The 13,620-nt window shown below is 41.8% G+C and overlaps 1 protein-coding gene across 10 annotated transcripts in view; it reads right to left on the bottom strand.

Annotated features, from left to right (window-relative positions):
- The window catches only part of AUH (AU RNA binding methylglutaconyl-CoA hydratase), a 143,879-nt gene extending 131,889 nt beyond the window's left edge, over window positions 1-11,990 (bottom strand). For 3 of the 10 annotated variants that reach the window (XR_004177791.1, XR_002517700.2, XM_003911962.3), the window contains exons 1-3: window positions 11,645-11,990; window positions 2,053-2,120; window positions 1,857-1,944 (exon numbers count right to left, since the gene is read on the bottom strand). Coding sequence is in view for 3 of the 10 variants with exons in the window: in XM_003911962.3 (XP_003912011.1) it covers window positions 1,857-1,944; window positions 2,053-2,120; window positions 11,645-11,906 (418 nt within the window). In the remaining 7 variants the exon portion in view is untranslated. Of the gene's footprint in view, window positions 1-1,856; window positions 1,945-2,052; window positions 2,121-2,861; window positions 2,958-10,317; window positions 10,491-11,644 lie in introns of all 10 variants that reach the window. The other 7 variants (XR_004177794.1, XR_004177795.1, XR_004177792.1 and 4 more) reach the window with 7 other exon arrangements.
- Between the last annotated feature and the right edge of the window lie 1,630 nt (window positions 11,991-13,620).

Raw genomic sequence — 13,620 nt, 5'->3', positions numbered from 1 at the left:
CAAAATACAAAAAATTAGCCAGGTGTGGTGGCAGGTTCCTGTAATCCCAGCTACTCGGGAGGCTGAGGCAGGAGAATCACTTGAACCCAAGAGGCAGAGGTTGTAGTGAGCCGACATCACAGCACTGCACTCCAGCCTGGGCAACAAGAGTGAAACTCCATCTCAAAAAATAAAACAAGAAAGGAAAACCTTTCGGAGAAATCTGAAAGAACAGTTCCATCATACATACTGAATTACTAAAAGAGATGATATGCCCCAATTTTTCTATAATTAAAACATTGACTTGTTGACAAAACAATCAAAATCTTGAGTTAAAAGATTATCCTGATTGTATGAAAGTTTAAAAGCCCATAAAGCAAACTAAATAGATTAACTTGTTAAAAAGCACTCAAGACTAACATGTTATTCTAATAAACAGCATGTGGTATATTATTTGAGGACATTTTGCATGTCCTCAAAAAGGCAATCTGTAACAGACAGCCACAAACTGTGCTAAAGCATTAAAGCCTTTTTCAAAGTATATTCCTAATGCAGAAATCTAGAACAAATGGGCTACAAAAGAATATGTAAAATAAAAGGAATTCCACCAGTAACTATAGCGTGGTAATTATAAAACCTACTGCCCATAGAAAAACAATGCCAGGATGATCACTAACACTTATTTTTAAAACGTTAATCTGTCTTCACAACATTGTTATCACTCCTCAAAAATTCATATAATTGGGCCTTCTTTAAAAACCCTAAAGCCACTCTGTATCTTCCCAATAAGCCATCCAATGACCTTTAGAGAACCTCTCAACCATCAGTCATAGTGTTACACTCCTTTACCTCAAGATCATATTCACCTCGTCCCTAAAACTAGACGTAAGAATCCTAATTCTCTTGGTATAAGTCTTTCGCAATGTTTAAAAAAAAAGAACTCAAAATATACGTAAAACCCTTATAAGCACTCCAACTAAGCAGACAGTATTACTCGCATTTGACAAATGTAAAAACAGAAATCTACTGCATAACAGCATAACCCTAGCAGTTGAGAGTAATAAATCTACACTCACTCTGATTACTCAACTGGAATTAAAACTAATTCTTTTCGGTATCCTACATTTTAAGAAATGTATTAAAAAGGCAATAAAACCTCATCAAAAGCCAAAATATACTGCATATTTCTAAACATCACACTATTCTGCAATATTTTAAGGCAGAAGCCACAGAGATCGAAGCTAAAAAAAATGAGAATCCTTAAGAATGAAACTAGGGGCTGGGCACGGTGGCTCACCTCTGTAATCCCAGCACTTTGGAAGGCCAAAGATGGTGGATCACTTGAGGTCAGGAGTTGGAGACCAGCCTGGCCAACATGGTGAAACCCTGTCTCTACTCAAAATACAAAAATTAGCTGGGCGAGGTGGCAGGCGCCTATAATCCCAGCTACTCGGGAGGCTGAGTCAGGAGAATCACTTGAACTGGGAAGGTGGTGGTTGCAGTAAGCCAAGATCACGCCACTACACTCCAGCCTGGGTGACAGAGCAACTCTATCTCAAAAAAAAAAAAAAAAGAATGAAACTAAAGAATATTGGCCACAATTAAGACACATCAAGCAATATTGTACTACAGGTACTACAAACAAGTATTTTAATGGCTCAAAGTTTTTTTTCAACTTCTGAAACAATCTAAATGTTGCAAAAGCTTCTTTCTAATGCTCTCAGACTAAGCTTGTTTTTTTCTTGTGGATCAGTAAAACACAAAGAGGAGTTGTTGGTAATGGGGTTCAAACCACAGAACATTCTAACGGAAAACAGACTACTACTGAGGAAAAATCAGACTACAGTTTAATTTCATAATAGAAGATATTTACATACCAGCACAGAATATCCCTGGGACTTCACTCCTGATTATTATGGTCCGTACTTTCTTATCAGATTTCAAAGCATCCACAGCTTTTGATAGCTAAACAGAAATAGGAAGCATATGAGGGAAAAGAGAAAAATAAAATTTTACATTGAGGACAATAATGTATCTTAATATTAGAAGCAAACAGTTTAATTTTACACTCACCATTTTTATAAGATTTTTACTGAGTGCATTTTTGCCATAAGCTCTGTTTATTCCAAGCACCACAATTCCTAGTTAAAGGGGAAAAAAAGTACAAGCACTTGAGTGAGCGAGGCATTCAGAGAACAGATTCTACATCACACATCTAGCTAACTTCGAACTTAACAAATCAAAGAAATTCAGGATATCACATTCCCTTCCATTGATCTCTTCTTAAGCACCAAGGTAATTTGCAACATTTTGGTAAATTTTACATCACTAACTCAAACTAGAGGGAAGACCACACTTATCAGTGAAAATTTTAAGTTAAAGGATACTATTTAAAATGTGGTTTCATCATCTTCAAGTAGATACAGAAGTAACAGCTAATAAACCTTGTTACATGCAGGTATTACAGCATCTGCTTTTTCTAGGATGCCAGTTCTAAATATCTCAATTTTTTGTTGTTGTTGTTCATACTACATAGTTTTCAGTAATTCTATGCCAGGTTTCTCTCCTGATTTCTGTCTGATACACTTAACCTGAGGGCACTTCCATTTAGATGTCCAACAAGTACTTTCAACTCAACCTATATAAAACAAAGTTCATTATCTCTCCCACAAACCCAGCTGTCACTCCTAACTGCCCCATTTTTTAAATCAAAAACCATCATCTAAACCCAGCCTCCCATTCCTTCCAGTTACCAATTTTCTAAAAACAATACTAAGCATAGAATTCACCCCCTACTTAAAATCCTTTCATTATTTATTTCAAAATATGCAACTTCAAAGATCTTAATTTGATATTCAAAGTTCTGCACAACCTCTACTAACCTTCTTGTTCCTGGAGTAGACACATTTTCACTGTGTATCAGAAACACCTTCCACTGAGTCAGGGTGGGTATGGTTCTTGTTTGCAACTGAGTTAAACTGAAGACAACAAAACGTACACATGCCTTCGCTGTGCAAGAAACTGTGCAGAATCATTTTTTAAAGTATAAAAATGAACTTCTGCTCACAAAAGAGTAAATCTGCAAGAATGCCAAATGCTCTCAGTACAGAGAAAAGCATAAAGGACTGCTATCTGACAGGATCTGTATTAAAAAGCTGAACGACTTTTGGTAGGTCCCAATACTACTGACAACAGCTACCACCGGTAGGCCTCAGGCACTGCTCCAGGTGCTTTAAGCGAATTAACTCATGTAATCCCCAACACAACCCAAGAGGTGGGCACTATTTTTATCCTTAGTTAACAGATAAAGAAATGGAGACTTGGAGAGGTGAAGTAACTTCCTTCAGCTATTAAGTGCTAATCTAACTCTGTATTTAATAAAACTGTGTTACACTGTTCAAGCTTCAGTTTCCTTAGGAAGAAAATCAAGCAGCTAAGACTAGATGTGTCCATTCATTCAAACATACTGAGGATGTACTATAGTGATCAGCAGCCAAGGAACTAGAGTCTAGGAGGGAAATACAAACATTAATAATCATAGAAATCATTAATAACCATAAATGTCATTAATAACGAATTCAAACTGCTTTACAAGCTTTAAGTGGTGCCACAGTAACTTGTAACCAGAACTGATAATGGTCTAGGGCAAAAGGAGATGGTTAGGGAAAGCTTACCCCAGACAGTGGAGGTTAGAAGGATGAGTAGGAGTTAAGGTGAGAGGGAAGGAGAGGGGCTGACTGCCAGGCAGAGAAAACAGGAAAAGCATAAACTAGTCACGGTCCCACTGAATGTCCTGTCACCTACGAGGCGAAGAGAGTGACCAATGAAAGTAAACAGGTGAGCACAGGCCAGAAATATCCTTACAGACCTGCTGAAAAGTCTGTTCTTCACCCTAAGAACCACTGAAGGAGTTTACGTTAGGTATAAACATACACACATGCACATATAAAACTGGAGGCAAACAGTTTCTATATTTGAAGATCATACCAGAAGTAGACAGGGGTGGGAGCTTCAAGACACAACTGGAGTCCAATCAACAGATAACAGGTCTGGCTGAGATAGGCAGTGGTAGAAATAAAGGAAAGTGAAAGGATTCAAGAACCATTCAAAATTTTAAATGAGTTAATGATGCCTAGACAGAGGACTGATTTAACTGGAAGAAAGTGTTAGGGAGTATTAACCAGGTTTCTGGCTTCAGCAATTGGATGAAAGAAGATGACATTTAATGAGACAAAATCATAAAAAATACCGTGGCGAGGGTGGAGGGGAGTAAAGCTCATGAGTTCTGTTTTGAATTAAAGTGAATCTGAAGTGCCTTTCAGACATCCAAGCTGACACCACTTCCAAGGGCTAAGAATGCAGGCTCTAAGGTGTGATTGCTGGGGATGAAATCCCAGTCTGCCGCTTACTAGCTACTGGGCAAGTTACTTAACCTCTCTGATCCTCAGTTTCTTACTCTATGAAGACACTAACAGTTCCACACTCCATGGGACTGTATTAGAATCAAATGATATGATAGATGTAAAACTTACAACATGAGCACCCAATTATCCTCCCTTCTAGTATGAACACTTCTCATGCAATAAGTATTAAAGTTTCACCATAATTTCTGCTAGATAGGATACTGCTAACATTATTACTGAACTGTAAAGTGCCATGAAAATGTTTCTATCACAGTCAGTTCCAGCAGTTTTGGTCACATATTTGAGACTTGATGTTTTGAGTACTTCCACTTCAAAAAGCTAGAAATCAGTTCTGCAATCTGAAATGAAGTATCTAATATGTAACAACTGTACCATCAAATGTATCTGTAGGCTTTTGGCACTCTAAAATGGAATAAAACCTTAGCTTTTATTCAGCAAAGTCTAAACTTTTTTGTTTTATAACTGTCTCACTTTAATTCACAACTCAATCACTTCTCAAGAACTCAATTATCATGCATCCTCCTCACATAACCTAGACAAGTTTACCAACTCAGAAAAGCTTAGGCATTCACATGCCAACCTTAATTTTCCTGACTTTTCACAAAACATACAAAAATCTTCAGTGAATCTGTAACAAGGTCACATCACAGCATTAATCCTGCTCTATAAAGCTCACACAACTGAAAGACGAATGTAACAACTTTGCTGAGACTTTAAAAAGAAACAGAAATACATTTCGCTTAAACAAAATTGAAAAAACACACTCAAAATGAAAGTCCTCCTTCCCTAGAATCAACTCATTCCCTTCCCCAGAGGAAGCCACAGTTATCACAGTTACATGTAATGTAACCTTCCAGAAAATGTTCAACATATTTACATACAGAAACAGAGTTGTATATTACCATTTGGTTTGTTGTTGCTATTTTACATAAATGGATCATATGTTCTGTTGGTGCTATTCTACATAAATAGGTTCATACATATTTCTTTCTTTTTTTTTTTTTAAAGAGACAAGGTCTTGTTGTGTCACCCAGACTGGAGTGCAGCGGCTCCATCACAGCTCACTGCAGCCTCAAAGTCCTGGGCTCAAGTAATCCTCCCATCTCAGCCTCCTGAGTAACTGGGACTACAGGCAGGCGCTACCACGCCTAGCTGGTTTCACCAATTTTCTGAACTAAAGTTGAGTTAATTAACTAAAGTTCTCAATGAAACTCAACTAAAGGTCTCAATGGAGCTAGACACCATTATTTTACATGAAGTAATTCAGGAATGGAAAACCAAACACCGTAAGTTCTCACTTAGAACTGGGAGCTAAGCTATGGGTACACCAAGGCAAAACAGTGGTGTAACAGACATTGGAGAGTCATAAGGGGGCAGGGTGGGAAGGCTGAGGGATTTTAAAAAACTACATATTGGGTACAATGTACACTACTCCAGTGATAGGTACACTAAAATCTGAGACTTGACTACCAGACAATTCATCCACTTGTAACCAAAAACCACTTGTACCCCGAAAGCTACTAAAATAAAATAAACAAGGGCATTACATGATAAAAACGGGGTCATTTCTCCAATAAGACATAATAATCCTAAATATGTATGCACCAAACAATAGTACATCAAATTATGTGAGTTAAAAACTGATAGTGCAAGGAGAAACAAATCTACTATTATAGTTGCAGATTTTAACTTACTTCTATCAGTAATTGACAGATCCAACAGGCAGAAAATCAGTAAGAGTATAGTTGAATTGAGCACCACCATCAATCAACTAGATTTAACTGAACAGTAGAGCCAACTGCATATAAAATTCTTTATTTGCAAAAGGCACAATTTTGTACATAGAAAATAGTAAGAAATTCACTTAAAAAAACTATTAGGAACAAACTAACAAGTTCAGCAAAGTTGTATGATACAAGCCAATATACAAAAACCAATTTATTTTGTAATTTCTATACAATACCAATGAGCAATCTGAAAATGAAATTAAGAAAAATCTATTTAAATTCAAAAAGAATATTTTGGGATAAATTTAACTAAAGTAGTGTAAAACCTATATACTGTAGATTGAAAACTACAAAACACTGTTGAACAGAAAAATATATCATGATCATGGATTGAAAAAATTAACACTGTTAAGATGGCAACACTCCCCAAATTAATCTACCTATTCAACACAATCCCCATCAAAATCCCAACTTTTTTTGCAGAAATTCACAAGCTGATCTTAAAATTCATGTGGTAATACAAGAGTTCCATAATAGCCAAAACACTCCTGAAAAAGAACAAAGTTGGAGAAGTCATGCTATCCAATTTCAAATTTCACTACACAGCTATAGTAATCAGTTTGGTACTAGCATAAGGATAGATACATAGATCAACGGAATAGACTTGAATATCCAGAAGTAATCCCTCATATTTACGGTCAATTAATTTTCAACAAGGGTACCAAGACAACTCAACGGTGAAAGACTCATCTTTCCACAAATGGTGCCGAGACAACTACATAGCCACAAGTAAAGGAATGAAGTTAGACCTCTTACTACACACCATATATAAAAATTAACTCAAAATTGGATCATAGTCACAGATGAACATAACAGTGAAAACCATAAAACTCACACAAGAAAACATAAGTGTAAATCTTTGTAAACTTGGGTTAGGCAACAGTTTCTTAGATATAATCTAAGGCATAGCTACAAAAAGAACAAATAGAGAAATTGAACTACATCAAAATTAAAAACACTAGTTCTTCAAAATATACCATCAAGAAAGTCAAAAGACAACCCAGAGAATGGGAGAAAATATTTGCAAACTATCCATCTGACAAGAGACTTGTATCCAGTCTCAACAATAAAAAGACAACTCTCATGCCTCAACAATAAAAAGATAATCCAATTTAAAAAGTGGCAAAGGGGCCAGGCGCAGTGGCTCACACCTGTAATCCCAGCACATTGGGAGGCCGAGGCGGGCGGATCACGAGGTCAAGAGATCAAGACCATCCTGGCCAACACAGTGAAACCCTTAGCTGGGCATGGTGGCGGGTGCCATGCGGGCGCCTGTAGTCCCAGCTACTTTGGAGGCTGAGGCAGGAGAATCCCTTGAACCCGGCAGGCGGAGTTTGCAGTGTGCCAAGATCGCACCACTGCACTCCAGTCTGGGAGACAGAGTGAGGTTGTCTCAAAAAAAATTTTTTTTAATAAAAAATAAAATTAAAAAGTGGCAAAGGATATGAGTAGACATTTATCCAAATGTATGCACATGGCCAATATGTACATGAAAAAATGTTCCAACAGAGAGTTGAACCTGATCTCAAGCTCTCCTACAACAGAGCCCCATCATGGTAGTCCTTTTGAATAGTATTCCTCAACATCTTTTAAAAAAGAAAAAAAAAAAAAAAGATGTACAACATCACTAGCCATGAGGGAAAACCAAATCAAACCACAAAAAGTTACCATTTCCCACCCACTAGGGTGGCTAATAAAAGAACAATAACACGTGTTGCCAAAATGTGGAGAAACTGGAGCTCTCATGCTTTGCTAGTGAGCATATAAAATGCAGACGCTTTAGAAAATAGTTTAGCAGTTCCACAAAATGTTAATCACTGAATTACCATAGGACCCAGCAATCCCATTCCTATGTGAAAATATAAAGATGATCACAAAAGCTTATATTAATATATGAATGTTCTAAGCAGCATGGTTCACATTATCCAAAAAATGGAAATAATCCAAATGTACATCAGTAACGAATAGACAAAATGCGGTATATCCATACAATGAATATTACTTGGCCATTAAAAGCATAGAGGTGCTAGTTCAAGCTACAACAAGGATGAGCCTTGAAAATATAATGATATGTGAAGGAAGCCACAAAAACATCACTTATTATACTATTCTTTTATAGACAAATCTATTGATACAAAAAGTAGATAAATGAAGGTTTTTTTAAGGCTGGAGGGATAAGGGGGGGAGTAGGCAGTGACTGCTAAAGACTACAGGGTTTATTTTTGAGTTGATAAATGTTCTAAAATTGGCTTGTATTGACAAAGCATAACTGTGAATATACTAAAAACAACTGTACATTTTGAATTTTATGGTATATGATTTAAATCTCAATGTAGATGAGATTAAATCTTAATCTTAAAGATTTAAAAATACATACGCTGTATCTCAATACATATATTTATTGAGATATAATTTACATACCATAAAATATATAAAAATACTATTTTTTAAACATGAAAAAAAACATATGAAAGGAATCAACTTGTTAAATAAGAAAAGGCAGTAGATACAGAAAGACCTGCTACCTCTGCTGCAGTCCACTTAACAAGCTTGGACAAGGATGCTGTGGGTAAAGCAGCACATGGAAAGGTTTCAAACACGGGAAGACCTGATGACAATCTAGATGCGAAAGAGGAGGAAGAAGCAGGTATCAAGGAGGATCTGCACTATGCAAGTGCTTGTTTGCTCTATTTCTGCCAGAAGCTGTTCTGACATGGTTCACAAAGATGATCTTGAAATGGTTCATAATTATGCCAAATTGCAGGAAGGCTGGTAGGGGAAGGGGAGGAGTCATTCCAGAAAGTGTGTGCAAAAGCTACACACAGAAAAGAACAGGAAAAGGCAGAGCTCAGGTCCAGTGGCAGAGAGACAGACTATGAGACGTCTGACGGATAAGAAGGCCCTGCAGGCAACGGCAAGCCTTTGGAGGTGTTTAACTGAGCAGATTCGTGGTTTTTGGCCTTGGAAAAAAGGTAACTCCATCACCCCTGGGAAGAGAAAGTGGGAAGGAGAACGCTTGGAAACCAGGTGACCTGTGAAGAAGGCTGTTGCAGGAGAGACCGCTCTCTGTAAGCCATGACCAGGACTCCTGCTCTAAAACTGAGTAGGATGGACAACAATGCAAGAAATAACCACTAAAGAAATTTGGTGTTCAGGCGCAGTGGCTCATGCCTGTAATCCTAACACTTTGGGAGGCCAAGACGTGTGGATCACCTGAGGTCAGAAGTTCGAGACCAACCTGGCCAACATGGCAAAACCCCATCTCTACTAAAAATACAAAAACATTAGCCAGACGTGGTAGCGGGCACCTGTAATCCCAGCTACTCGGGAGGCTGAGACAGGAGAATCGCTTGAACTCGGGAGGCAGAGGTTGCAGTGAGCTGAGATCCCACCATTGTACTCCAGCCTGGGCGACAACAGTGAAGCTCCATCTCAAAAAAAAAAAAAAAGAAAGAAAGAAAAGAAAATTGGGTTGTAGAGCTATGCCTCCCACAACAAATTACAAATATGGAGCCCAGATAACAGATGGGACCTGGTGTATTCTGCACTACCTACCCCCACCCACCTAAAGTGCTGCATGCTGTTTGGGGCTTCTGTGACTAGGAGAGTTATCCTATTCCTTAGAGGCTGCTGAGAGCACCAAATTTTGGACCCATCTCAAAGAGAAACAAAGGCACCCAGGAAACTCCTTCACCTGTAGTACCCTTGACCTGTTTTTCTTTGCACTGCTTATTGCTGGTTCAACAGTAAAGCAAAGCAAAGCATAAGTAATGTTAGCCAAGCCTGAGTCGTAATTCTTGCCAATTCTCAAAGGAGGCGGGGTCAACTTTAAGAAACCATGATGTATGTCCTATCTCATCAGGAAATGAAGGCTAAAGAAAAAAAAAGAAACCATGACGTCCGAAAAACATCTTCGTGTATTATCTTTTATCTGATATTCTCTCTTCAAATCCTAACTTAAAGTCTTTCCAGACATTTGCACAAATATTCCTTTAATTGCATTCAAGTCATAATGACCAAAATAATAGAATATGATGCATATTAGTAGCTGTACTTGCAATCCCTTTATATCTAACATACTGTTGGTACACTTAATGGAAGTGAAGTCCCAGCATGACTAAGCTTACCCAAAAGATGGTGGCATTCAGGCTCTAATCACCCCAGTGCCAGTCTTCGCTTCCAGCTGAATTTCTTACTATTCTGCTTATGCCACACTACTGCCACACTTGCCTTATGTTACGTCCCAAATACACCACACATGTTCACATCTGCATGCTTTTGACCATGTTCTTGTCTCTGTCTGGAATAATAAGTAAGGAATAAAGTAATTCATCAAACTCCTGAAGCACTGCTATGGGCTAGTGGCAATTTATATTAACGATCTCATCTCACCTTCATAACAAACCATAAAGTTGGTATTATTTTTCCTGTTTTACACGTGAGATAAGTCTGCCCAAGAACCCTCACAAATGGCGAAATCCACTGCCTATTAAAGAATGCCTTGGAACCCCTTTCATATGGCGAAACCCTGCAGGTATTACAGCCCTTTCCTCCTACCATGCCTTGAAAGTTCACACAGCCTAATAATCAGGATCTGCTTCACTATACTAAAAGCAATCATGACTTACACGCTTTTCACTTCTGCTTAACAGATTATAGGTGCTCAACAAATGCATGTCAAAATTAAAAGACTGGTCCTCTGGCTCAACCCGGGTAAACTGCCGTTCCACCCTTCACGACCCTTTTAGCTTTTCCCTGCACTGGCAGCGAAAGGAACTGAGCTTTAACAGTATTCCCTAGAAATGTCAGCCTCCTTCAAAGCCTTCAACCCTCTGTATTGTATTGCTAATGATGTCTCCTACTGCAGTAGGTAGGTAGCTCAAGGGCAAGATCCATACCATCCACATTCTTATCGCCAGAGCAGAGGAAAATAAAAAGTGCTCAAAATTGTTTAAATGAAGTGGAACAGTCCCTCAAGACTAACTTTCTAGGAGAAAATGAACAAGAAGAAAAATTGTTCCAGCTGAGCAGCTTCAAATTTAAGATTCTCCGTAATAATAAAAGGCAGTTTCACTGCAGCTTTTACAACTCCACCACTAATAGCTGAGTTTACAGAAAGCCATTACACAGCAAGAATAAAGCCTGGTAGCAGGGATTAAATACCCAGGGTATATATTGACCTTGGCTTGTCTGGAGCGGAGGGCGTAAGATGCACTTCTGTTTGCCGCGCTGAATGCGGTCACTTTACAGGTAAGCTGCTCTGGAGTACACGTTTAGGTTATTAAGGTGCACAAGGAAACTGCCACGCTGGGTGAGGGGGGAGGTGAGAAAGGGGAGGGACGGTGCGCCTGCCCGACCTCGACCCCGCGTCCAGCCGGCGGACTGCACCTTTTGCCCGTCCTGAGGGCGAGCGGCCGCCCGCTGCCCCGCGCCTGCCCCGCGTTCGCACCTCACCTCGGTTCTCCTCCTCCAGGTGCCGCACCCGCAGCTCGTCCTCGGTCTTCATCTCAGAGCTATAGCCCCTTTTCGGGGCGGGACCACCGGCCGCAGGCACCCAGCCCTGAGCCCAGATCGCCGGGCCCACCCGCCGGCCTGCCAACGAGCTGGGCAGCCTCAATCCCGGGCACAGCCGCGCACTGCAAGCGGCCACCAGGCGAGCACCGCCAGCATGCAGGGAGCCCAAGGCCCCAGGTGCCGCCGCCACCGCGGCCGCCATGTTGTCTGTTTACGGCGTGGGCCTGCGACTGCCGCTCCGCCCCCGCCCGGCGCCGACCTGCAGCGCGCACGCGCACGGCGTCCCGACCCGCAGCCGCGCTCCGGCCTGGCCCCGCCCTCCGGAGCCGTGTTCCCGCCCCTCACCGCCCCGCGGAGGCCCCGTGACCCGAGGCCTTGCCTCATTTTCCGCGCGAGGTTGGATGGTTTGTCCAACACAGAAGGAAAGAAAGTAGTGTCCGAGGCTATGGAATAGTTCAGGGAAGCCTCTTCTATAAGAACTATCCGGAGGGAATTGTCTCCCCGTACTCCCTGGACCAAGCCCTGCTGTCCTGTAAGTAAGGTGCAAAAGTGAACAAAAAAAGTTTTGTCTCCTCCAGTTGGCTGAAAGTGAGGCAGCCCGTCGTGGGACACTGCCTTACTTATGGATCTCAGGTTGTCGGTTCTAATTGGTGGGTTTAGAGCAAGCAGGCACAAGATCCATGGAGTAACCCTGTCGCTGTGAGATGGTCACCGGAGCCCATCTACACAGTCCATGTGCGTTAGGGAGGTCAACGGGTGAGTCAAACAGGCTGCATTTACCTGTCCCATAGGGAGATGGTCACCAGGAAGCAGTTGCATTAGGCAGATATCTGGGTGGATCACGTTGAAGAACTGGGAAGAAGCAGAGAACTAGTAACTGTGTCAAAGGTAATTGACCCCTGCTTCTCATATGAGAAAGTTAAACATTCAAAATGGATGCCAAGGCAAAATAAAATTGTGAGAATTCACTCTACTAGTGATGGCAGCAGCTGCTCCCGACGGCCTGCTGCTGCAGCGGGGAGGCATGGCCAGGGATGCTCTCTGGCAGGAGCCAGGGACAAGCAGGAGACCCACCCCTTCTGAGTTGGGGTGGGAGCTCCCTGGGTGCCTCTGAGCACAGCTGCAGATTGGGGCCTCCTGCTCCACAGAGCAGGCAGGAGCACCACCCACAGTGTGGCTGCAGATCTGAGCCTCCCTGTGCTATTGAGGGGCCAGGAGCAGGCAAAAGCCCTGCCCTCCTGGGGACAGCTGCAGCCACCCAAACCACGGCTGCAGCCCCAGGCATCCCTGCACTCTTGGGGGCCCAGGAAGGCCCTGCATGCCACTGCAGGCTCAAAAGTGCCTGCTCCTGCTGCCTGGCTTCTCCCTGCTGTTGGCACCTGCTCCATTCTTGGAGCAAAGTTGAGGCTGAACCCAGGCATCATGAATGGCAGTGGGAAGCAGACAGACTCCTGGGCAGAGGGTGTGGGTCCCCAGTGAGGCCCCAACTTCTGACCAAGGAGGGCCTGAAGGCTGGGGGTCAGGCTGTCAGCCCCATGAACCAGAGTAGGAACTTGTGGTGCCTTTTCCAAGGCTGCCCATGGCTGCCCCTGGACCAATCAGCAGCAGGCACTTGCTCCCCTCTGAGGCTCATAAAATCCCCAACTCAGCCAGAGCTGAGCAGGCGATGGGACAGCCAGCTGCAGAGAGGAGCTACCCTCTCAGCTGAGAGCTTCAGAGACTTGCAGAGATGTCAGAACTACCGGCTTCAGAGAGGAGTGACCCTCTCCAGGGCCTCCTCTCTGTTAGGAGCTGGGCAGATGTTAGGACAACCAGCTGCAGAAAGGAGCTGTCCTCTCCAGGGCCTCCTCTCTCCTAGGAGCTGGACAGACGTCAGGATGACCTGCCTACAGAGAGGAGCTATCCACTACAATCTC

The sequence above is a fragment of the Papio anubis genome, chromosome 13, assembly GCF_008728515.1.
Source record: "Papio anubis isolate 15944 chromosome 13, Panubis1.0, whole genome shotgun sequence".
Lineage (NCBI taxonomy): Eukaryota > Metazoa > Chordata > Mammalia > Primates > Cercopithecidae > Papio > Papio anubis.
The sequence above is the reverse complement of the archived record's forward strand: the minus strand, read 5'-3'. Positions and strand labels throughout refer to the sequence as shown.